This window comes from Pseudophryne corroboree, chromosome 5 (assembly GCF_028390025.1).
Source record: "Pseudophryne corroboree isolate aPseCor3 chromosome 5, aPseCor3.hap2, whole genome shotgun sequence".
Classification (NCBI taxonomy): domain Eukaryota; kingdom Metazoa; phylum Chordata; class Amphibia; order Anura; family Myobatrachidae; genus Pseudophryne; species Pseudophryne corroboree.
In genome coordinates, this window is record NC_086448.1 from 425956969 (window position 1) to 425983451 (window position 26483).

The following is a 26483-nucleotide window of genomic DNA, read 5'->3' on the forward strand; positions in this document are numbered from 1 at the left end:
TGTTATTATTAGCCTATATTAATGGCCTTTATCAACCCCAAATTCCATAAATTAGCACCTTCCCTTATAATACTATTCCACCATTTTCCCTCTAACCTCAATATCCCTCTCCATGACCTATTACACTACTCAACAAATCTTTAAAGTTCTCTGCATCTTGCATGTGACTCTGTTTTTGCCTAATTTAGTGAAAAAAAATAAAATTTTCTCGTTGATGTCACTTTTATTAGAGAACACAAATAACAAAAGCAGTCATTGCTTACTCTGAAAAAGATAACCTAAAATTTCTGTTAGTCTCTATAGCACTTAAATATTCTCATATTTATTTAAAAAATAACAGAAGCAGTCATAGCTTACTCTGAAAAAGATCACCTAAAATTTCTGTTAGTCTCTGTAGCATTTAAATATTCTCATATTTATTTAGAAAATACAAATTAAATTACAGAAATACTTAAAAATTGCAGAAACTAAACTTCAAAAACTCGTAACAAGCCAAATTAACCGTAATGTAATCTATATATATAAAAATGGATGTATGTGTGTATGTATGTATGTATGTTCCAGCATAACTCTCAAACTTCGTACACATATGATTTACAATCTGGAAAAAAATACTGTGGGGGTAAGACACCCCTAGCACCCCTACGGGTTGGGGTGGGAAGGGGGGGGGGACATGTAAATATCCATAGTATTTGGGGTCGCGGAGATGAATACTGACACTCCCGATGCCGCTTCATTCCAAGTTCAGCCCCCATCAGCATGGAGGGTGAGACAGAGGCGGGACTGGGCAGAGAAGGAAGCAAATTATTCTCCTCAGCACCAGCCTTTTGACAGCATCAATCCGGGAAAGGCCTGTCTGGAGGTGCGGCCTGACAAAAATTGGCAGCGGTGGGCAGAGCATTCCTGTTGTAAGTCTATTTCTTTACCAGGAAGTCCTTCAAAATGAAGGTTATATGCACGGCAATACTTTAAATTCCGTAGCGAAGCACGGGTATTCAGTTAGTCTGTATACAGTGTATATATATATATATATATATATATATATATTTATATGGATGTATGTGTGTACGTATGTTGCAGCATAAATCTGGATTGCCTGGGGCAATTTACACCAAACTTGGTACACATATGACTTACAATCTGGAAAAAAATACTGTGAGGGTAAGACAGGGGTGGGGGTGGCAAGGGGGTGACATGTAAAAATCCATAGTTTTCGGGGTCGCTGAGATAAATAGAGACACTCCTGATGCCATTTCATTCCAAGTTCAGCCCCCACCAGCATGGGGGAGTGAGAAGGGGTAAAACATAAAATGTCCAACATGACTGACGTCGGTGTCAAATCCTATAGTTTTTGGGGTCGATAAGCTGATTGGTAACAGTCTCGATGACATGCAAGCCCAAGTTTAGTCGAATAGAACGAATAGATCTCTAAATACCCGAGCAAAGCCGGGTAAGGAATGTTTGTGTGTTTGCTTGTTTGTACGAGATAAACTCAGGAACTACTGAACGCATATTTAAAATTGATATGTTCCTTAGACTGTCCGTTAACATATAGGGTATGTATCTTCACGCTTATTCTGTTAGGGGGTGGGTAGTGAACTTAAACTTGAAGATGGGTGCAATGAAAATAGTCTTATTGCGTTAAAATTTCCACACAGACGAAGCCGCGGGCAAAAAGCTAGTTGTTCATAAAAGATAAATTGTAAAGTCTCTCTGCTTTGCTGGCACTTTCCGTTTGTACAGTGTCTCATTGTTCACTCTCAAAAGGAACCAGCAGCAGTCCCCCATCATTGCAGGTCCCAACTTCCTTGGTAGCGATGCTAGACAGAATGTCTTGGTGAAAACGTTCCCCCTGTTTATCACTTACACTACCCATGTTATCAGGGAAAAAGTCTAAATGGGAATGTAAAAAGTGAATTTTTCTACAACCCATATTCTTGTAGTTGTCCAATAGTTAATTCATGGTGAATATGTAGTTGGCCTCTTTTCTGTTCCCTAAGAATCCATGCACAGCAGCCTTGAAGGAGGTCCAAGCACCAGACTCAATTTCCGTCAATTTAGCATCAACTATTTCATCCCTAAGCAGTTTCCTTATTTGGTGCCAACTAATATGCCACCTTTTGGCCTTCTGTTTAAGGCATAACTAGGCTTTTCAGAGCCCAGGGCAAAATTAAGAATGGCACCCCTACCCCCAAAAAAACACCCACAAAACAAATTATGACTGAAAAATGTCCATGGCCAAATACGAGAAGGGGCATGATCACTGAAAATAGGTCTTGCCAGCATGACACTCCACCTGTTTCACGTCACACTGTGATCATTCTTTCAATTCAATTCCACATGAACCTTACCTATGTGATGGTTTCTCACAATGTGGAACCTCTCAAAAAATGTAACCTACAGTATAAGGCAGACGCCATCTTCAGTCGGTATTCACTATATATGTAAGAGATCACATCGTCCAGAAGATGCCTGTTTGTGTAAGAATATTAACAAGGTTAGCATCATACAACAGCGGTTCAACCAGACTGACATTGTGTCCCCTGCGTCACATCCGGCCCCCTGTTTCTCTCTACCACAGCATCTCCCCCTTGCATCTCTCAGCCACACCATCTTCCCCCTGCAACTCTCAACCACACCATCTTCCCCGTGTCTCTCAGCCACACTATCTCCCCCCTGTGTCTCTCAGCCACAGCATCATCTCCCCCTCATGTCTCTGTCACACCATCACCTACCCCCTGCGTCATCTCTCTACACACCATCACCTCCCCTTGTGTCATCTGTCTGCACACCATCAGCTCCCCTGCGTCATTTATCTGCACATCATTTCCCACCCTACATAGTCACTCAGCACACCATCATCTCCCCTGTAACGTCTCCCAGCCATACCATCACCTACCCCATGCGTCGTCTATCAGCCCACCATCATCTCCCCCTGTGTTGTCACTTAGCACACCATCACCTTCCCATGCAAAGTCTCTCAGCACACCATTGCCTACCCTCTACGTGGTCTCTCAACACACCATCACCTACCCCTGCATCATCTCAGCACACCATCATCTCCTATCCTGCATCGTCTCTCTGCACACCATCTTCTCACCGTGTTGTCACTCCACACACCCTCACCTCCCCCTGCAACATCTCTCAGCATACCATCTTCTCCCCGTATTGTCACTCAGCACACCATCACCTACCTCCTACGTCGTCTCTCAACATACCATCACCTCCCCCTGCGTCATCTCTCAGCACACCATCACCTACCCCCTGTGTCATCAATCGGCACACCACTGCCTCCCACCTGCCCCCTCTCTCACACACCATCACATTCTATGTCTCTCTGTGTGTCTCCCTGCTTCATTCTGTGTCTCTCAGTGTGTATCCCCCCCTTCATTCTATATCTTTCTGTGTGAATTCCCCCCACACACACTGCTTAGCCTCTCTTGTGTGTCACCTCCCGCCCCTTCCCCCCCCTTTAAATCCTATCACTGTGTCCAGATCTAGAACAAAATGACAGTGGGGATCACTGTGACAGGGCAAGGGGGCATGGCCTTGCAACAAGTTCCATGGCATCAAAAAGAATGCCATATCCGCATGACTGGGAGAGGGTGATGCCTTGTAGAGACAGAGGGTGACAGAAAAGAGAGGGTGATGGGGAGATAGTGACACCGGAGAGAGGCATATGGTGAAGCAGTGGGAGATGGAAATGCAGTGCATGACAGGGAGAGGGTGACAGTGAGAGGCAGTGGATGATGCTAGGGAATGAGTGACAGGTGGAGGAAGTAGGTGATGCCAGGGAATAGTTGACGGGGAGGGAGAGGGTGACGCCAGTGGGGAGGCAGTGGGTGACATAAAGGATGATGGGAAGAGGCAGTAAGTGACAGGGAGAAGCAGTGGGTTATAGAGAGAAGATGAGGGTGACGGCGAGAGGGTGATGCCTTGGAGAGGCACAGGGGGACAGGAAAGAGCAGATGATGTTGAGATAGTGCCTCAGGGGAGGCAGTGGGTGACATAGAAGATGACAAGGAGAGGAAGTGGGTGACGGGGGAGATAGTGGGAGAGAGGCAGTTGGTTGACAAAAAAGGGTGATGGGGAAAGGAAGTGGTGACATGGAGAAGGTGATGGGGAAAGGCAGTGACAGGGAGAAGGATACAGTGGGTGATAGAGAGAAGCAGAGGGTGATGCATTAGAGTGGCAAAGGGTGACAGGATAGATTGGGTTGAAAGATAGTGACGCAGGGGGATGCAGTTGGTGAAGTAGAGGATGACAGATTGAGGAAGTGGTTGACAGGGAGACATATTGGGAGAGAGCAAGTGGAGGACAGGAAAAGGCAGTGGGTGTCAGGGAGAAGGTGATGGAGATAGGCAGTGGGTGACTGAAGCAGAGGGGGATGGCAATAAAAAGGTTAATGCCTTGGATAGGCAGCAGGTGACAGAAGAGAGTGATGGAGAGATAGTGACACAGGCGGAGCCAGTGGGTGACAGGAGGTAGTAGGGGGCAGGGAGATGCAGTGGGTGATAGCAGTAGGCAGCAGGTGACTGGGAGGCAATAGGTGATCATGGGAGTCAATGGGTGGCAGAGGGTGACAAAGAGAGGCAGTGGATTACTGGGATAGGCAGTGGGTGACAGTGGGAGCAGAGAGTGACTGGAGAACAAGCACGTGAAAGCACTACTCTCTTCAGCCCTTGCCGAACACAGTGACTGTGTTGGCTCCTCCCTCACCTTGCAGAACACTGACAGCTTTGGCTCCCCCACTCCCCTTGCAGAACACAGTGACAACGTGGGCTCCCCACTCCCCTTGCAGAACACAGTGACAGCGTGGGCTCCCCACTCCCCTTGCAGAACACAGTGACAGTATGAGCACCCCCTTCCCCTCAAGAACGCAGTGACAACATGGACTTCACCCTCCCCTCCAGAACACACTGACTTTGTGGGCTAAAGTCAAGTGCCTCTCATCAGTTAGGAGTTTCCTCCGCCCACTTCAGCACCTTTCAGCCAGCGGGATAGATTGAGGGGCTGGTCTGCTGCCTGTTCTCTCTCTCCACCTCACAGTGACTGACAGCTTATCAGGACAGCCCTTTTTGCTTCAGTTGCATAAATATAGCGCTAACATAAATGCAAAAATCTGAGGCACTATAAATAAAAAAAATATCCTAAACAACAGTGGGGCACATGCCTTGGTGCCCACCACTGACTCCCCATCCCCAGAATGTCACCCCTCCCCCCCCCAACCCCACACACACACACACCTTCACCTCACCTTACCTTCTGGGTAATGGCAGGTAGCAGGCTGAGGCCCTTGGAGCTGAGCGCTCTGCTCATCAGACAGGTAGCGTGACACATCATGGTCATGCTCCTGGCATCAAGCAGGCATGGTTGAGGGCAGAAGGATGGCTTGGCAGTTGCGAGATGTTGGGGGGCGGGCGGAACTCCGGTGATGGTAGGTGCAATGGTGGCACCACAGTGGGGCTAGCAGGCTGTGCAGGTGCCGGCGGTGTCCCCCTCTGCTGGGCCTGCCACGGCACCCAGGGCACGTGCCCTGCTCACCCCATGTTAGTTACACCTCTGCCTTTTTTATCCAGGTCTTTCATGATATCCTTCATTAGGCCTAACTTAATGTGAAGCGGAGGTAAAATTATTTTATGCGGCTCAACCAATGGAGTACTCAATGTTTCTCTAACGTCCTAAGTGGATGCTGGGGACTCCGTCAGGACCATGGGGTTTAGCGGCTCCGCAGGAGACAGGGCACAATAATAAAAGCTTTAGGATCAGGTGGTGTGCACTGGCTCCTCCCCCTATGACCCTCCTCCAAGCCTCAGTTAGATTTTTGTGCCCGGCCGAGAAGAGTGCAATCTAGGTGGCTCTCCTGAGCTGCTTAGAATAAAAGTTTAAGTTAGGTTTTTTATTTTCAGTGAGTCCTGCTGGCAACAGGCTCACTGCTACGAGGGACTTAGGGGAGAGAAGAAAACTCACCTGCGTGCAGGATGGATTTGCTTCTTAGGCTACTGGACACCATTAGCTCCAGAGGGAGTCGGAACACAGGTCTCACCCTGGGGTTCGTCCCGGAGCCGTGCCGCCGACCCCCCTTGCAGATGCCGAAGTTGAAGAGGTCCAGAGGTCCAGAAACAGGCGGCAGAAGACTTTGTCTTCATAAGGTAGCGCACAGCACTGCAGCTGTGCGCCATTGTTGTCAGCACACTTCATACCAGCGGTCACTGAGGGTGCAGGGCGCTGGGGGGGGCGCCCTGGGCAGCAATGTATTATACCTTTTTTATGGCTAAAATACATCACATATAGCCCTTGAGGCTATATGGATGTATTTAACCCCTGCCAGATCTCACAAACTCCGGGAGAAGAGCCCGCCGTTTTAGGGGGCGGGGCCTATTCTCCTCAGCACACGGCGCCATTTTCCTGCTCAGCTCTGCTGTGAGGAAGGCTCCCAGGCTCTCCCCTGCACTGCACTACAGAAACAGGGTTAAAACAGAGAGGGGGGGGCACTTATTTGGCGATATGATTACATATGTGAAAATGCTATAAGGGAAAACACTTGTATAAGGGGTTGTCCCTGTATAATTATAGCGTTTTTGGTGTGTGCTGGCAAACTCTCCCTCTGTCTCCCCAAAGGGCTAGTGGGGTCCTGTCCTCTATCAGAGCATTCCCTGTGTGTGTGCTGTGTGTCGGTATGTGTGTGTCGACATGTAGGAGGACGATGTTGGTGAGGAGGCGGAGCAAATTGCCTGTATGGGTGATGTCACTCTCTAGGGAGTCGACACCGGAATGGATGGCTTATTTAGGAATTACGTGATAATGTCAACACGATGCAAGGTCGGTTGACGACATGAGACGGCCGGCAAATAAATTAGTACCTGTCCAGGCGTCTCAGACACCGTCAGGGGCTTGTAAAAACGCCCATTTACCTCAGTTGGTCGACACAGACACAGACACGGACACTGACTTCAGTGTCGACGGTGAAGAAACAAACGTATTTTCCTTTAGGGCCACACGTTACATGTTAAGGGCAATGAAGGAGGGTTATATATTTCTGATACTACAAGTACCACAAATAAGGGTATTATGTAGGGTGGGAATAATCTACTTGTAGTTTTTCCTGAATCAGATAAATTAAAGTGTGTGATGATACGTGGGTTTCCTCCGATAGAAAATTATTGGAGGTACAGTATACCCTTTCCCGCCAGAAGTGAGGGCGAGTTGGGAAACACACCTTAGGGTGGATAAGGCGCTCACACGCTTATAAAAACAAGTGGCGTTACCGTCTCCAGATATGGCCGCCCTCAAGGAGCCAGCTGATAGGAAGCTGAAAAATATCCTAAAAAGTATATACACACATACTGGTGTTATACTACGACCAGCAATCGCCTCAGCCTGGATGTGCAGCGCTGGGGGGGCTTGGTCGGATTTCCTGACTGAAAATATTGATACCCTTGACAGGAACAATATTTTATTGACTATAGAGCATTTTAAGGATGCATTTCTATATATGCGAGATGCGCAGAGGGATATTTGCATTCTGGCATCAAGAGTAGATGTGATGTCCAAATCTGCCAGACGATGTTTATAGACACGACAGTGGTCAGGTGATGCAGATTCCAGACGGCACATGGAAGTATTGCCGTATAAAGGGGCGGTCCATCGGTCCTGGTGGCCATGGCAACAGCTGGAAAATCCACTTTTGTTACCCCAAGTCACATCTCAGCAGAAAAGGACACAGTCTTTTCAGTCTCAGTCCTTTCGTACCCATAAAGGCAGGCGGGCAAAAGGCCAGTCATATCTGCCCAGGGTTAGAGGAAAGGGAAGAAGACTGCAGCAGGCAGCCCATTCCCAGGAACAGAAGTCCTCCACAGCTTCTGCCAAATCCGCAGCATGACGCTGGGGCCATACAAGCGGACTCAGGTGCGGTGGGGGGTCATCTCAAGAGTTTCAGCACGCAGTGGGCTCACTCGCAAGTGGACTCCTGGATCCTACACTTAGTATCCCAGGTGTACATTGGAAATTCGAGACGTCTTCCCCTCACAAGTTCCTGAAGTCTGCTTTACCAACGTCTCCCTCCGACAGGGAGGCAGTATTGGGAAAAAAATTCACAGGCTGTATTCCCAGCAGGTGATAATCAAAGTACCCCTCCTACAACAAGGGAAGGGGTATTATTCCACACTATATTGTGGTACTGAAGCCAAACGGCTCGGTGAGATCTAAAAGATTTGAACAATTACATACAAGGGTTCAAATCAAGATGGAGTCACTCAGAGCAGTGATAGCGAACCAGGACGATATGGTGTCACTGGATATCAGGGACGCTTACCTACATGTCCAAATTTTGCCCTTCTCACCAAGGGTATCTCAGGTTCGTGGTACAGAACTGTCACTATCAGTTCAGACGCTGCCGTTTGGATTGTCCACGGCACCCCGGGTCTTTACCATGGTAATGGCCGAAATGATGATTCTTCCTAAAAGAAATATGGACGCTTTCCTGATAAGGGCAAGGTCCAGAGAACAGTTGGCGGTCGGAGTAGCACTATCTCAAGTAGTTCTACGACAGCACGAGTGGATTCTAAATATTCCAAAATCGCAGCTTTTTCCGACGACACGTCTAATGTTCCTAGGAATGATTCTGGACACAGTCCAGAAAAGGATGTTTTCTCCCGGAGAAGAAGGCCAGGGAGTTATCCGAGCTAGTCAGGAACCTCCTAAAACCAGGAAAAGTATCAGTGCATCATTGCACAAGGGTCCTGTGAAAAATGGTGGTTTCTTACAAAGCGATCCCATTCGGTAGATTTCACGCAAGAACCTTTCAGTGGAATCTGCTGGGAAAATGGTCCGGATCGCATCTTCAGATGCATCAGCGGATAACCCTGTCTCCAAGGACAAGGGTGTTTTCTTCTGCGGTGGCTGCAGAGTGCTCATCTATGAAAGGGCCGCAGATTCGACATTCAGGACTGGGTCCTGGTGACCACGGATGCCAGCCTGAGTGGCTGGGGAGCAGTCACACAAGGAAAAAAATTCCAGGGAGTGTGATCAAGTCTGGAGACTTCTCTCCACATAAATATACTGGAGCTAAGGGCAATTTACAAGGCTCTAAGCTTAGCAAGACCTCTGCTTCAAGGTCAGCCGGTATTGATCCAGTGGGACAACATCACGGCAGTCGCCCACGTAAACAGACAGGGCGGCACATGAAGCAGGAGGGAAATGGCAGAAACTGCAAGGATTCTTCGCTGGGCGAAAAATCATGTGATAACACTCTCAGCAGTGTTAATTCCGGGAGTGGAAAACTGGGAAGCAGACTTCCTCAGCAGGCATAACCTCCACCCGGGAGAGTGGGGACTTCAGCGGGAAGTCTTCCACATGATTGTAAACCGTTGGGAAAAACCAAAGGTGGACATGATGGCGTCCCGCCTGAACAAAAAACTAGACAGATATTGCGCCAGGTCAAGGGACCCTCAGGCAATAGCGGTGGACGCTCTGGTAACACTGTGGGTGTACCAGTCAGGGTATGTGTTCCCTCCTATGCATCTCATACCAAAAGTACTGAGAATCATAAGAAGGAGATGAGTAAGAACGATACTCGTGGTTCCGGATGGGTCAAGAAGGACTTGGTACCCGGAACTTCAAGAGATGCTCACGGAAGAACCGTGGCCTCTACCTTTAAGAGAGGACCTGCTCCAGCAGGGGCCTTGTCTGTTCCAAGACTTACCGCGGCTGCGTTTGACGGCATGGCAGTTGAACGCCGGATCCTGAAAGGGCATTCCAGATGAAGTCATCCCTACCCTGGTCGAAGCCAGGAAGGATGTAACCGCAAAACATGTTCACCGCATTTGGCGAAAATATGTTGCGTGGTGTGAGGCCAAGAAGGTCCCTACAGAGGAATTCCAACTGGGTCGTTTCCTACATTTCCTGAAAACAGGACTGTCTATGGGCCTAAAATTAGGGTCCATTAAGGTTCAAATTTCGACCCTGTCGAATTTCTTCCAGAAAGAACTGGCTTCAGTGCCTGAAGTTCAGACGTTTGTAAAAGGGGTACTGCATATACAGCCTCCTTTTGTGCCCCCAGTGGCACCTTGGGATCTCAATGTTGTTTTGAGTTTCCTAAAGTCACATTGGTTTGATCCACTCACCACTGTGGAATTAAAATATTTCACATGCTATTCTGGGATTCAGTCGCCCACCTTTTGAGTACAGTGCTCCAGACCCGGATATACAAAGATCCTTGGTCCTTCCTGCTAGGCCTCCCCACTGCCAATGCACCTCCGAACTCCGGTAAATTACTGACACAGATCTTGAACGCGGCTAGATGCGCAATTGCCCTAAATTGGAAAAAGAGGGAGTCCCCCCCCTATACAACAGATCATCAACAAAGTATGGTACTTCGCAAGCATGGAAAAAATCACTACATACCTCCATAACAGATCTTTTCAGTTTCTTCAAATATGGGAACTTTGGTTTGACTCACAGGCTCCCGCACACGGAGCTCGACCCCCCAGGAGCTCGACGGCCCTACTATTATGATCCCTGTACTCTCCTAGCCTGACAAGTAGCTCAGAGGATTTCCCCAACATGTCCTTTCCGTGTTCCCCGAGTAGCACTTTCCATTTAGTGATAGCGCCATGCACGTACCAGCGCAAAACGGGGGCGTACCAGCGGCATTTCCCTAACCCTGTCACCTCTCCTCCTACTCTATTCCCTCCCCATCTCCCCTGTCTCTTTTTCTCGCCTCTCAGGTTCTATCTCTCTAGTCTCTACCCTCCTACAGTCATAATTACGAACCTGTGTGTCGGTCCCCACCCATTTGAATAGTCTCTGTACACCCTGAGACATAACTCTTTGCTGTATCTTTGCATTGTGGGAACCACATGTTCCTTATTATAAGGTTATATTTCTGTTATCGGTAATGTAATATTAGACAGAACAGCCCACCCCAAGAAAGGGGGGAGGCTGCAGTAATGTTTGTAACATGTAAAGTTTATACCCTGAAAATTAAAATAAACAATTTAAAAAAAAAAAAAATATTTCACATGGAAGGTGAAGATTCTATTAGCCCTGGCTTCAGCCAGGCGTGTGTCAGAATGGGCGGCTTTATCATATAAAAGCCCTTACTTAATTTTTCATTCTGACAGGGCAGAATTGAGGACTTGTCCTCAATTTCTCCTTAAGGTGTTTTCTGTTTTTCACATGAACTAACCTATTGTGGTACCTGCGGCTACTAGGGACTTGGAGGACTCCAAGTTACTTGACGTTGTCAGGGCCCTGAAAATATATGTTTCCAGGACGACTGGAGTCAGAAAATCTGACTCGCTGTTTAGCCTGTATGCACCCAACAAGATGGGTGTTCCTGCTTCTAAGCAGACGATTGCTCGCTGGATTTGTAGTACAATTCAGCTTGCACATTCTGTGGCAGGCTTGCCACAGCCAAAATCAGTAAAAGCCCATTCCACAAGGAAGTGGGCTCATCTTGGGCGGCTGCCCGAGGGGTCTCGGCTTTACAACTTTGCCGAGCTGCTACTTGGTCAGGGGCACACCCTGACTGAGGAGGACCTGGAGTTCTCTCATTCGGTGCTGCAGAGTCATCCGCACTCTCCCGCCCGTTTGGGAGCTTTGGTATAATCCCCATGGTCCTGACGGAGTCCCCAGCATCCACTTAGGACGTTAGAGAAAATAAGAATTTACTTACCGATAATTCTATTTCTCGTAGTCCGTAGTGGATGCTGGGCGCCCATCCCAAGTGCGGATTGTCTGCAATACTTGTACATAGTTATTGTTACAAAAATCGGGTTATTCTTGTTGTGAGCCATCTTTTCAGAGGCTCCTTCGTTGTTATCATACTGTTAACTGGGTTCAGATCACAGGTTGTACGGTGTGATTGGTGTGGCTGGTATGAGTCTTACCCGGGATTCAATATCCTTCCTTATTATGCACGCTCGTCCGGGCACAGTATCCTAACTGAGGCTTGGAGGAGGGTCATAGGGGGAGGAGCCAGTGCACACCACCTGATCCTAAAGCTTTTATTATTGTGCCCTGTCTCCTGCGGAGCCGCTAAACCCCATGGTCCTGACGGAGTCCCCAGCATCCACTACGGACTACGAGAAATAGAATTATCGGTAAGTAAATTCTTATTTTTTCTCTCCAGCAACATTAGTTTCTCTGGCCACTTCTTTGTAATATACTGTAGGGTTCTATGTACTAAGCCTTGGAGAGTGATAACGTGGATCACTCAATCAGCCAATCAACGCCTAACTGCTATGTTACAGGCTGTGTTTGAAAAACACTGGTTGGTCAGTACTTTATCTCTCATTTATCTCTCTCCAAGGCTTACTACATGACCTCATAATAATATAGCAAGCAAGATGGCACCTAATACTAAGCGGAGGGTTCTGCCCCAGGACCAGCACATGGAGCAGAATGAGGAACATTAGGAGGTGGATTCTGATGACAAAGGATGAGGAGGCTGGGCAGATGCATACCCTGTAGCCAGATAGAAAGTAGTCTTGCCGAGCACTTACTGTGATAAAATACTTTAATTTTTAATTTCATTGTTTCAAAATATCTCAAAAACCTTACGTAATATTACATTTCTGATGGTACAGTATATTTGGATTCTAAGCACAAAATTACATGGAAATTGCTGTACTGTATATCATGTCAGATGAAAAATGACTGTTTGGTAATGTTATTAATCACCCCCAGTAACTATCATCGTGCAGTGTAATGAAGAACTTAACTAGTTCTTGTTCATTACACTGCATAGTGTGTGCGTGCAATGTTGCATGGTCCGGAGCGAGGGGAATTTGTCTTGGCTATTGGCAATATTTCCCGTCGCTTTAATGTGTAACCTACCTAAGAGATAACAAAAATATCTTAATATGATGTTATTCACCATTATTTTAGTGTTCCCGAACCTGTGGCAAAGGATGGAGAAAGAGAACAGTAGTTTGCAAGAGCACTGGTCCTTCCCTCCAAGTTCAGATCCTCCACAATTCTGCCTGCACTTTGGAGTTCAAGCCCAAAACCCAGGAAACCTGTGTTGTTAAACGCTGCAACAAACCTAAGACGTTGCAATGGCTTGTGACCAGCTGGTCAGAGGTAAGGATACTGTTGACAGCTCTATGAATTACATTGATGATAGTTTGCAATGTTGTGATAGGTTATTGATGTTTTATTAATTATGCAATCATTATTTGTGTTGTGGATTTTATGTTTGTGACATTGTGCAATCTTGAACTCCAGTTTCTTTAATACAGAGTCAATTCTAAGGTTCTCTAGTGTAAATCACAACTTTTAGGACTTCTGAGTTAACACAACTAAACTGGACTTCAGGGGGCTAATTCTGAGTTGCACAGATACAGTATCTGTTCATGGATGCAAATGGTGAGTTTTTGCATACAGCACATGCGCAGATGTGAATTTATGCATCCTTGCATAAATGATAGCATAGGCCATGGCAAAAGTTCCTTGACTCACAACCCTGGATTGCTGTCACTGTCACTACTCTTAATTTCTCTGACGTCCTAGTGGATGCTGGGAATTCCGTAAGGACCATGGGGAATAGACGGGCTCCGCAGGAGACTGGGCACTCTTAAAAGAAAGATTAGGTACTATATCTGGTGTGCACTGGCTCCTCCCTCTATGCCCCTCCTCCAGACCTCAGTTAGAATCTGTGCCCGGCCAGAGCTGGATGCACTTAGTGGGCTCTCCTGAGCTCACTAGAAAAAAATGATGATACTCCTTCGGAAGAAGGGAGTTATAATTATCCCGTACTTGGACGATCTCCTTATAAAGGCGCAGTTGTTAGTCAACGTAGCACTATCTCGGGAAGTGCTGCAACAGCACGGCTGGATTCTGAATATCCCAAAGTCGCAGCTGATTCCTGCGACGCGTCTGCTGTTCTTGGGCATGATTCTGGACACAGAACAGAAGAAGGTGTTTCTCCCGGTGGAGAAGGCCCAGGAATTGTCATCTCTGGTCAGGGACCTCCTGAAACCAAAACAGGTGTCTGTGCATCACTGCACGCGAGTCCTGGGAAAGATGGTAGCTTCCTACGAAGCAATTCCCTTCGGCAGGTTCCATGCAAGGATCTTTCAGTGGGATCTGTTAGACAAGTGGTCCGGATCGCATCTTCAGATGCATCGGCTGATCACCCTGTCCCCGAGGGCCAGGGTGTCTCTGCTGTGGTGGCTGCAGAAGGCGCATCTTCTCGAGGGCCGCAGATTCGGCATACAGGACTGGGTCCTGGTGACCACGGATGCAAGCCGCCGAGGTTGGAGGGCAGTCACTCAGGGAAGGAACTTCCAAGGACTGTGGTCAAGTCAGGAGACTTCCCTTCACATAAATATTCTGGAACTAAGGGCCATTTACAACGCCCTGAGTCAAGCAGAACCCCTGCTTCAAAACCAACCGGTGCTGATTCAGTCAGACAACATCACGGCGGTCGCCCATGTAAATCGACAGGGCGGCACAAGAAGCAGGATGGTGATGGCAGAAGCCACAAGGATTCTCCGATGGGCGGAGAATCACGTGCTAGCACTGTCAGCAGTGTTCATTCCGGGAGTGGACAACTGGGAAGCAGACTTCCTCAGCAGGCACGACCTCCACCCGGGAGAGTGGGGACTTCATCCAGAAGTCTTCACGCTGATTGTAAATCGCTGGGAACGGCCACAGGTAGACATGATGGCGTCCCGTCTCAACAAAAAGCTAAAAAAATATTGCGCCAGGTCAAGGGACCCTCAGGCGATAGCTGTGGACGCACTAGTGACATAGTGGGTGTACCAGTCGGTTTATGTGTTCCCTCCTCTTCCTCTCATACCCAAGGTACTGAGGATTGTAAGAAAGAGAGGAGTAAGAACTATACTCATCGTTCCGGATTGGCCAAGAAGAACTTGGTACCCAGAACTACAAGAAATGATCTCAGAGGACCCATGGCCTCTGCCTCTCAGACAGGACCTGTTACAACAGGGGCCCTGTCTGTTCCAAGACTTACCGCGGCTGCGTTTGACGGCATGGCGGTTGAACGCCGGATCCTAACGGAAAAGGGCATTCCAGATGAAGTGATTCCTACGCTGATAAAGGCTAGGAAAGACGTGACAGCACAACATTATCACCGTATATGGCGAAAATATGTTGCTTGGTGTGAGGCCAGGAAGGCCCCTACGGAAGAATTCCAGCTGGGTCGATTCCTGCACTTCCTACAGTCAGGAGTGACTATGGGCCTAAAATTAGGGTCCATAAAGGTCCAGATTTCGGCCCTATCTATTTTCTTTCAAAAAGAACTGGCTTCACTGCCTGAAGTTCAGACGTTTGTTAAGGGAGTGCTGCATATTCAGCCCCCTTTTGTGCCTCCAGTGGCACCTTGGGATCTTAACGTTGTGTTGGATTTCCTGAAATCCCACTGGTTTGAGCCACTTAAGACCGTGGAGCTAAAATATCTCACGTGGAAAGTGGTCATGCTATTGGCCTTAGCTTCGGCTAGGCGTGTGTCAGAATTGGCGGCTTTGTCGTGTAAAAGCACTTATCTGATCTTCCATATGGACAGGGCAGAATTGAGGACTCGTCCCCAATTTCTCCCTAAGGTGGTATCAGCGTTTCATTTGAACCAACCTATTGTGGTGCCTGCGGCTACTAGGGACTTGGAGGACTCCAAGGTACTAGATGTAGTCAGGGATTTGAAAATATATATAGCCAGGACGGCTGGAGTCAGGAAAACTGACTCGCTGTTTATCCTGCATGCGCCCAACAAGCTGGGTGCTCCTGCTTCAAAGCAAACTATTGCGCGCTGGATCTGTGGCACGATTCAGCTAGCTCATTCTGCGGCAGGATTGCCGCATCCTAAATCAGTAAAAGCCCATTCTACAAGGAAGGTGGGCTCTTCTTGGGCGGCTGCCCGAGGGGTCTCGGCTTTACAGCTTTGCCGAGCTGCTACTTGGTCGGGTTCAAACACATTTGCTAAGTTCTACAAGATTGATACCCTGGCTGAGGAGGACCTTGCCTTTGCTCATTCGGTGCTGCAGAGTCATCCGCACTATCCCGCCCGTTTGGGAGCTTTGGTATAATCCCCATGGTCCTTACGGAATTCCCAGCATCCACTAGGACGTCAGAGAAAATAAGAATTTACTCACCGGTAATTCTATTTCTCGTAGTCCGTAGTGGATGCTGGGCGCCCGTCCCAAGTGCGGACTCTCTGCAATACATGTATATAGTTATTGCTTAACTAAAGGGTTATTGTTATGAGCCATCTGTTACTGAGGCTCAGTTGTTGTTCATACTGTTAACTGGGTATGGTTATCACGAGTTGTACAGTGTGATTGGTATGAGTCTTACCCTGGATTCCAAATCCTTTCCTGGTAATGTCAGCTCTTCCGGGCACAGTTTCCCTAACTGAGGTCTGGAGGAGGGGCATAGAGGGAGGAGCCAGTGCACACCAGATATAGTACCTAATCTTTCTTTTAAGAGTGCCCAGTCTCCTGCGGAGCCCGTCTATTCCCCATGGTGCTTACGGAATTCCCAGCATCCACTACGGACTACGAGAAATAGAATTACCGGTGAGTAAATTCTTATTTTTCTTTACAACTCTTGACCTCTCAAATCTTGCATAGTGTATTTTCCTACTTACTTTGGAGTTACACTCACACCAATCGGTCTTTGACTATGGCTCTCGCATATTGGGGGTAATTCCAAGTTGATCGCAGCAGGAAATTTTTTAGCAGTTGGGCAAAACCATGTGCACTGCAGGGGAGGCAGATATAACATGTGCAGAGAGAGATAGATTTGGGTGTGGTGTGTTCAATCTGCAATCTAAATTGCAGTTTAAAAATAAAGCAGCCAGTATTTACCCTGCACAGAAACAAAATAACCCACCCAAATCTAACTCTCTCTGCACATGTTATATTTGCCTCCCCTGCAGTGCACATGGTTTTGCCCAACTGCTAAAAAATTTCCTGCTGCGATCAACACTTGGAATTACCCCCCTTCTGAGGTTCACTAAGTGCAATGTTTGCAAGTTCCTCATCATATCTTTTAGGTGGTTTGCCAATCTTCAATTTAGCACACAGTCTTTTCTGTGGCTGAACTGTTATGGTGGTACATTCAGTCTCTGGTTCTGATAGGGTGTAGTATGGTATGCCGGCTGTCGGGGTCCCGGCGCACAGCATACCGGTGTCGGAATCCTGACCGCCGGCATACCACAAATGCGGGCACGGTCGCACGCCACGCTATCTATTCGCCCTCCAGGGAGGTCATGGACCCTCAAGAGGGAGAAATGGTGTTGGTTTGCCAGCTGTTTGGATTCCGGAGCCGTTATACTGTGTGCCGGGACCCCGACAGCCGGCAAACTGAAGACCATCCGTTCTGATACATTATAACTTCAGCTATTGGCATGTCCATTGACACATATTGTACTTGTACTGCATGTTAAAGTCCAGCTTTTCTGTATCTTGTACTGTCCCTTTAACTATAACATTTCTAGATTTGACAACTTTTTTGGTAATTGGATTCCACAATCTTTAGTCTTTACTTTCATGACAATAGCCAAGCATGATGCACTTTATTGATATTAAATTCATCTTGTGTCTTTTCTCCTTTGGCATATGGACAGACAGTAAGCAGTACTTCAAAAGGTTCTTAGATGTTTCACACTTGGTTTTCTCTGCTTCAATAGGTGTTATGGCAGTAGGAGAACTATTTTTATATAAACTTCTGTGGACACCGCTACTACCCAAAATGGATTTTTACATCCTTCGGCATACATCTTGCTTTCTCCATTAGTGTATGGTTTGTACGTTCATTTACACCATTTTGCTCAGCAGTATAGGCAATGGTCAGTTTATGCTTGTGGCATTGCCATTGGTTAGGGCAATTTCTCAAAGTCATGTGTCATGACTGGAGGCATTCTGTGTGCCTCAGGTAAACTGTACTCGCAGTGCTATGATGTGAATTATTATAGTGCTCCCAAAATGTATAGTTCTATGCATATTCTGTAAGGAAATGTCCGTTTTAAAACTGTACAGTATGTCAGCCTGTAATTAACTAGCCAGGGTCACAAGCCCAAGCCATTTGCTCTAAGGAAATGTATATGTGCTCTTCACAGCAGGGGGTTTGTGTAACTGACACTTTCTTCCTCACAAATCCGCAAAGGACAGGACAAGTTCTTCTGAAGACAAGGGGTAAGTGCTAATAAGGGATTTCTTGCTGGCCATAAACGGCTAGCAGGCTGGAGGATCCAATATCCTGCCAAAAGTTATAACTTTCAGCCATGTCCCTTTGAAGTCCAATGTACAACTTCCTGGGTAGTAAAAATACTTTTCTTGAAGCCAGAGAGATATATGACCTGGAGACACCTAATTTTCATCTACACCGGACTTATGAAAACAAAGGAAGCTCTTGCAGCCTGGAAAGGGTGGGGGCTACAGGGAGGAGGGGGGTTGTGAAACTATATGGCTCAGAAGCACACACTATTGAGTGTTTACTTTTCAAGGGAGTAGCTATATGATAGGAGTGGTCCCAGCTTCTTCGTCATGTGGTATCCCCCCCCCCTCAATTCACCTGAAACCTCACAGTAGGAGTATTTAGGTTTCCTGATTTTTTTTATTCCTTTTTATTTACTTCAAGCCAATCTGTGCATCTCAGATTTGTATGTCTTGCTTATTTAGCTTTGTTTTCCTTTGTAACTTAACTGTGCAGATATTTTCTCAATGAATCGTAAAAAAATTATCTGCGTTATCTTTGTGCTCTATGAATTCACGTGCCTAGCGAGGCCCATGCTACAGATGTGTAATAACTGTGGATTTTGTAGTGTCTGGCGAATGCAAGATCACTATTCTAATACTCTTTGTGGTAGTGACTTGAGTAATACCCATGTCACGACCACACAATTGCGTCAGGTTGACATATCTGAGTGCTGGTCTGAGCACGGTGCTGTGACAATGCTCTATTCCATAATTGTTCCACTTCTCTGTTGAGTTATTCTCCACCATTATCAGATCTCAGGACTTTGAGTCTGCAACCTGTTTGATTTTCTACAAGTCTATTGTAATTTTCTTTGTCACTTCTAACTTCTCTTTTATGAAGTACACATGCCATTCTTGTGACATTGATACAGAAATCCTTCTCATCCAGATATGAAAATGTCCACTCTGATATTTCAGTGCAAAGCAACTTATTTATTAAAAGATTTCTGTATTATATACAATTTCCTATGGGGTACTTCAGCACAGAACTTACTGACTCAAAATGACAGGCTTTTATCATTCCAATTATGTAGATGAATCACATGATTATAATTTCATCATTTCAGTAACATAGTATCTAAGGTTGAAAAAAGACAATTGTCCATCGAGTTCAACCTATTTGTGGTCTCCTATGCAGGATTATTTGGTATAAAATTTTTATATCATACAAGTAAATATATATTGTTGCAATACATCATGAGCACAAGGTTCTTCATTACTTTATGCCAGGTGGCTCAACCGTTTTACATCAATTTTATAAGTAAAAAACAAAATGGAGGATGTGGGTTACTGTGGTACAGTTTGTGGTTGGAAGCTTGTGTTAGGGTACATAGTGAAACATTATGTAGCCATATTCAATCTCAGCAGTTTCATTACATTTGCATATGCAATGTTCATATGCCTTTATCCAAATTCGAATTAGAACTCCCCTTTCCTTCCATAACCGTTCCCCATCTGATAATCACTCAACAACCTATCACATAACTACAGCTTCTCTCAGCCCCATTGGAAACTAAGGAAAGGTATAGGAAGACAAACACAGTGACAGGGTAATTACTGTAGAGCACACTCACTGTGTATTATGAAAGGAGTCCCTAATGGTCAGTTATGGCCATCTTAAACAAAGGCTTAGCCTGGTTGTCATATTGAGGGAGTTGCTTCTGGAACCCATCTCATAATCATACATACTTCTGACCTCTCTAAAGGGGGGTACTCACGGGAGAGATGTGTGCTGAGCGATCTTAACACAGACCGCTCAGCACACATCTCTCACCCCGCTCAGCACAGCGCGATGTGCTGAGCGAGGGGGAAAGCCGACGGGGGGCCGCTCACTTCACACAACGGTGAAGTGAGCGACTCGCTAGATTGAGCCTGCATGCAGGCTCAATCTAGCATCGGCGATAGCGATGTGCGGGGCCGCGCATCGCTATCGCTGGAGGGCATACACACGGCAGATCCGTGCTTAAAATCTAAGCAATCTAGCAAGATTGCTTAGATTTTAAGCACGGATCTCTCCGTGTGTACCCCCCTTAAGATGCATGCTGTGAGCCTGCAACACTTATAGATGCTTGATAATATCTGTGGACCACATAAAACCAATGGATAGATTACTATACATCTCATTGCGAACTGTGCGCATGATTCCGATTTGTAAGGTATCACACAGCCACAGGGAAGAGGCTGTGCAATACTGTAAAAATGTCATGCAGGTGGTGCCTGTAAGAGATAGAAACCTCCCACATGCACCTGTGAGATCTGAGTGCTGCATCTGAGGACACTGCATCGGATCACCATCTTGACCATCTTTCGTGACTTGTGATGGTAGCAAACCTCAGACATTCTGCTCAATTAAAGTTTACTCAAACTGGGCATTGGATTCAGACAGCTGGACCCAATGACACAGGCCCTGGGCCCGGCACAACTACAAAACGGGGGTGACTTCCCTCCATTTTGTAAAAGAAACCCTGGTTGCCACCCCTGCTCCGCCCCCCCAAACAGCACACCATATCAATTATGCTGTGGCTAAAGGGGGATCCAAGTCGGTGATCAAGCCCACATACTGGCGAAACTCCTGGTAAAGTTATGTATTTTTCCAAAATTCTCTCATAATTTTTCTCTCATTGGAATCCGACTTGTATGCTCACTTGTGATTAGTTACCATTTATGTAACAATTAATTGCTCTCTCGGTGAGTCCACAGCACATTCCATCACCCAGTGCATTGTGCACCTGAGGATTAGCTACCATCCGTATAATAATCTGATAGCAAGGCTGCAGCATACTCACCCCTTGGGGTTCTTTGCATTTGCAGCATAATTATTGCTCTATAACCCTTTCTGAATTGTTTCCACTTTGTGTTCCACCGCTATGAATACTCCGAGCCATTAGAAGCATACCTCACATTATTGCTGCCTGATCTTTTTCTTGATCTTTTCTTTGATGCTTCTCATTGAACTCTCATCACAAAGGACTCCTCAGTCTTCCCTTGCGTTGGTTTGTACCAATAGTGATTACTGGGGAGATATCTGAGTGAAAGCAGATTCAATTTGTCTTCCTTCTCCAAGAAACCCGTTCCTACAGTCTGGCACTCTCAACCAGCCGTCCACTTCCATAAGTACACGGCTGTTAAGCAGAAACCAGACAGAACACTCAGGTTCTCTGGGAACTTATTATAAATTTTCCCCCTTTATCTTTCTTCTATTGCACTTGCTTAGTGTTCTAAAAGGAGGATGACACAACATTGTGTTTATTATTCTTACCAGGATGACGCGTTGTTAGTGAGACTCTGATCATCGATCCATACTGATCAGTGTAATCCCCCTATGGTTTTCTGAACCCTATGAAATAAATACATAATAGGTCCATCTTGACCTTCAGATACTGTATATTTTGCCAGATTGTGATCACACCATACTGTGACTATAATCTTACTGATTTATTTTAGTGTCTTTTTTTCACTCTGTGATTGAATAAAAACAGCTGATTAATACAGTGATTTGCAGGATACCCTGATATCCACACAACATTGCAACCACTAAATGATCGGCTGTGACACACACTATATTTTTGTGAAAGGAACACACAAATTTAATTGGAACCACTGAAAATATACTGAATAGAAGAGAGAACACTATTTCATACTGGTCTAATGAGATGGTTATTACTAGATATTTTAAAGTATTTCAATAAAGTTTGAAGAATTTTTAAAACTGTTTTATACAAAAAATTTAATTAAGAGTGCCCCAGCACAAGAGTCTTCATTTTTCTTTTGTACGTTCTATGGGGTATATGCAATTGCGGTCGAATTGCCGCAAATGTCGAAAAATGGGGCATTTTCGACAAAAAAAACCTGTCGAATTAGATTCGACAATGCAATACAGTACTTTTCGACAAAAAACCTGCAGTTTTAGATTCGAGTTTTTGCAATTCGACATTTGTCAAATTCGACATGTCTGCAATGGTAAAAATGCGGCTTTTCGACAAAAGTATATTCAATTGAAGAATGTCGATTCGACAACAGTGCTTTTCGACAGTCATTTCGTCAATTTCATTCTGCCTCATTTTGCTGTCGTGATCTAATAAAAAATTTTTAAAAAATGTTTTTTTTTGTGTTTTTTTTGATTGCTACGTCCTCACATAACCTCGCGGTCTACCGCTGACCGCAAAGTTCCCACCATTGGATATAATGGAGCGCCTATGCGGTACAGTGTATCTCGAATGCGCCGCCTGACAGCTCAGACGCGCACAGCCAATCAGGAGAGTGCCATGATGTGGCGCTCCCTGATTGGCTGAAGGGACCCTCTTTGACAGCAGTCACGGGGGTCCTGGCAGTCGGGGACAGGGGTCCCATGTGTAAACATGGGACCCTTTCAGTGCGTGGATCGTGTTTGTAATTTTTTTATTTTGCCAAGTATGTGGATTACAAACAAAGAAGAGGACCGATCTACCCCGGATTGTTGTGAGTATAATTTTATTTACAGGTACCCCATGGATTCTACGTGGAGAAGGGGACTGACTCTTTGTGTCAACATAGGTAAGTATGTGTGTATGTTGGTGTGCATGTATGTAATAAAGTTATACTGTCACGGTGTGTGTGTACTGTTTTTATTTGGGTATTTTTTTTTGTAGTAGAACTACAGGTACCATCGGGCCCGTTTTTCCTACGCATGCTGGTACTTGTGGGTCTCCAAGTACCAGCTTGCGGGGGAGGCTTGCTGGGACTTGTTGTTCTGCTACAAAAAACAATATTCTTTTTTTTGACACATGGCTATCAGCCCCCCATCCACCGCCCTTGGATGGGGGGACAGCCTCGGGCTTCACCCCTGGCCCTTGGGTGGCTGGAGGGGGGGACCCCTTGATTTAAGGGGTCCCCACTCCTCCAGGGTACCCTGGCCAGGGGTGACTAGTTGGGGATTTAATGCCACGGCCGCAGGGACCTATATAGAAGTGTCCCCCGGCTGTGGCATTATATCTCTGGCTAGTGGAGCCCGGTGCTGGTGTTAAAAATACGGGGGACCCCAACGTCTTTTGTCCCCCGTTTTTTTTTGCACCAGGACCGGACGCAGAGCCTGGTGCTGGTTGTTAAAATACGGGGGGACCCCTGTCATTTCTCCCCCCGTATTTTTACAACCAGGACCGGCTCAAAGAGCCCGAGGCTGCTTATGCTTAGGAGGGGGGACCCCACGCAATTTTTTTTCACGATTTTTTGAACACTTTTGTGCTGTCCATGAAGTCGAATCCAGGCCGCCCACTAATCGTCAATTATTCGTTATAAATCCGTTATTTATTGAATATGTCGAATTCGGGTCCCGGCGGAAGGGTTTGTGACTGTCGAATTGTGTAGAATTAAAAAACGGTCGAATTCCAGCCGGAATTCGACCGCAATTGCATATACCCCTATATTTTATGCATGTTGGTCTTAACTATATTACCCTCTAATACATGAATGTTACTTTTTTTTGGATTGGCACAGTACGGAATCAAACCCTCTCCTTCTGCACTTGTAGTACCGTGCATGAAAAATAAAAATGCAGGTGCACACTTTAAGCATTAAGAATACTGCTAGTCAGAATAATTTTGGTAAACTCTTACAATTAACATTATGTATAGGTGGAGTTGTTTGGCCCAAAATACGGGCCTTTTCACAACGGCAAGGTAAATTTCATCAGATGGTCCCTAACAGCCCTCATACTAACACATTATATCAGTTTATCCAGGTCTTACATATAATAGTGTCCATTCTAGGAGTTGGATAAAGTTATTCTGTAAAATCGGAAAGGCTCTTCTTTAGGTTTGAGCAAACTTGCCTGCATTAACCATTAGTACAGCATTTGGTAGCAAAAAAAAGAAAATCCTTGGGTAAAACAATGAGAATTAATCTAATTAATCATGCCCATTTTTTATCCATAAGATACCTACAAGTGCAGGTAATGACATTGGCACGACTGCTTTGCCTTTTTCTGCGCAAAAGCCCTTTGGTATCTGTAACACAGTTGTCCTTTTGCCATTGTGAGACTTCCTAAGAAAACCAAACTGACTATAGATATTAGTGGACATGACCGCTATCGGAGTGGGGGACTGCTGGGACTGGAGTACCAGGCCCCGACAGAGACAGTGGCGTGGGCCAGCAGCCAGGCATGGAAAGACAGCAGCAGTATTTCAAAACTGGCTCTGGTCTCAAGCCTGCTGGCTGTATCTGTCCAGAAACCCGGAAGTGCGTCTGCACCCTGGAGAACATACAGCTGCCGGCACCCGACATTAGGAAGCAGGGGGAGTGACACCGGAGAACAGCAAGACGATAAGACTCCCATATCTGAGATAAAAGAGCCGAAGCTGCAAAGAAGAGAGTGCATTGCATCCAAGCAAGGTACTCTTTATGCATAAAGAGTGGCTGGCCTCTGTTTGAGCCAGCCAGTATATTTACAATAAGCCCATTACAGTTGCTCATACACCACATACAGAACAGCTGATCATTGTTCTGGCATAACTGCATACTCAACTGTGACTTTAAATATAGCACCTGTTGTAGAATCTACAAGCGCTTATGGAACCTAAGCCATTTGTACAATCACTGCCTTGTGAACCCTGCAACATCACCAAAAATAACTCTATGGACCCTACACACTTATCGATCCGCCGCGGAGCTGGCCAACGGCGGATACGGCCGACGTCAACGCCCTTCCCCCCCCCCCCCCCGGCTCCATAGCACTGCATGCAAATATGGACAATCTCGTCCATATTGGCCTGCATGCATAAGCGAAGGGGCACCAACGATTAACGAGCGCAGGGCCGCACATCGTTAATCATTGGTGCCTACACACTGCACGATATGAACGAGTTTGCGTTCATTAATGAACGAGAACGTTCATATCGTACATTTTATCTGCCTGTGTGTAGGGCCCTTAATATGGAGCACCAAATGGGACTTGATACTATTACTATCTTTAATTGCAACAAATTGAATATACTGTATAAGATAATATAATTTTTATTGGTGATATTTTATTGATGTTCTAATAGTTGCTATTTTTAACTGTATAACAGACTCACTATCAATGTGGTGCACATTTTTTATATGATTGATTTTAACATGACAGTATGAATAAATATTTTTTGCATTTATTTTGTATGGCATTCTAACATATATCACGCATCCAATATATATCCAAATACACACTAAATGTTAAACATTCATTTAAAAAGGCGCCAGGGAAGTATAAATGCAAAAGGACCCCTTGATTATTTTGTCCGTACAGCCCTTCTCATGCACAGATTTCTCAATTTTTTTTACAATTTGGTTAATGCACCAATTGATGACCCCCCCCCCCCCTCCCTCACAGACACACACCGTAGCTCCACCCACATCATCAACAGCACTGCCCACCTCAACACATTGTAGGGTTGTTCATTTGTTCTCGGGGGAAGGGGAGGCCTGCCTAGTTTGTCATTCCCGGGCCCCACAATTTAAAATGGCAGCCTTGTTAGTGGATGTTCATCAGGTTTATCACAGCATCTCTCAGTGATCATGAGTTACCATGACGTTCAATGAGTATTCTTCTACATCCTTGAAAAACACAGAGGCATAGAGTAAAAACAAACAGACTTTTTTAATCTGTCTCCACTTGTTGTATAGCACTTCTGATTTTGTGTTATTGTAGCCCAAGAGGAATTTATCTAAAAGGAAGAGGGACAGAAAGATCCTGCAGGATTGTGCCCCCTTCCCCTCTCCCCCACTTCCCCCATCTGTCACAGTCGTCACATTCAGTGGCATGAGTGTTGCATTTTGTAAATACAATGTGTGATAGGTGCATGATGCTAGTTCTGACATTGTCATACTTTCATGCCAAAACAATGAGTTTCTGAAAAACACAGTTTTGTCTCAACTGTGTCCTCTCGAGGTTCTGAAATGGTGTCAGCTGTCCTTTGTGTGAAGTGGTACTGCTAGAAGTGAGTGATAAGGAATCGATCTTGACCAATATGTAATCATGCCTAAAAAAGCTCATTCTCATGACAAGTACTGTATGTATGTGTTTAGTGGTTAAATGTCCTCCAATATGTGTACTGAGGGGGCTATTCAGGTTTGTTAATAAACCAAAAAAGCAAGCAACTGGGCAAAACCATGTAGCATTGCAAGTGGGGCTGATGTAACATGTGCAGAGACATTTTGATTTGGGTGAGTTATATTGTTTCTGTGCATGGTAAATACTAGCTTCCTAATTTTTACACTGCAATTTAGATTTCAGTTTGAACACACCCCACCCAA

The 26483-nt window shown here is 45.9% G+C and overlaps 1 protein-coding gene across 2 annotated transcripts in view; it reads left to right on the forward strand.

Annotated features, from left to right (window-relative positions):
- Positions 1 to 26483, forward strand: part of ADAMTS16 (ADAM metallopeptidase with thrombospondin type 1 motif 16) — a 922431-nt gene that overhangs the window by 801513 nt on the left and 94435 nt on the right. For both annotated transcript variants that reach the window (XM_063922811.1, XM_063922812.1), the window contains one exon: positions 12892 to 13086. In XM_063922811.1, the coding sequence (XP_063778881.1) occupies positions 12892 to 13086 (195 nt within the window). The remainder of the gene's footprint in view (positions 1 to 12891; positions 13087 to 26483) is intronic.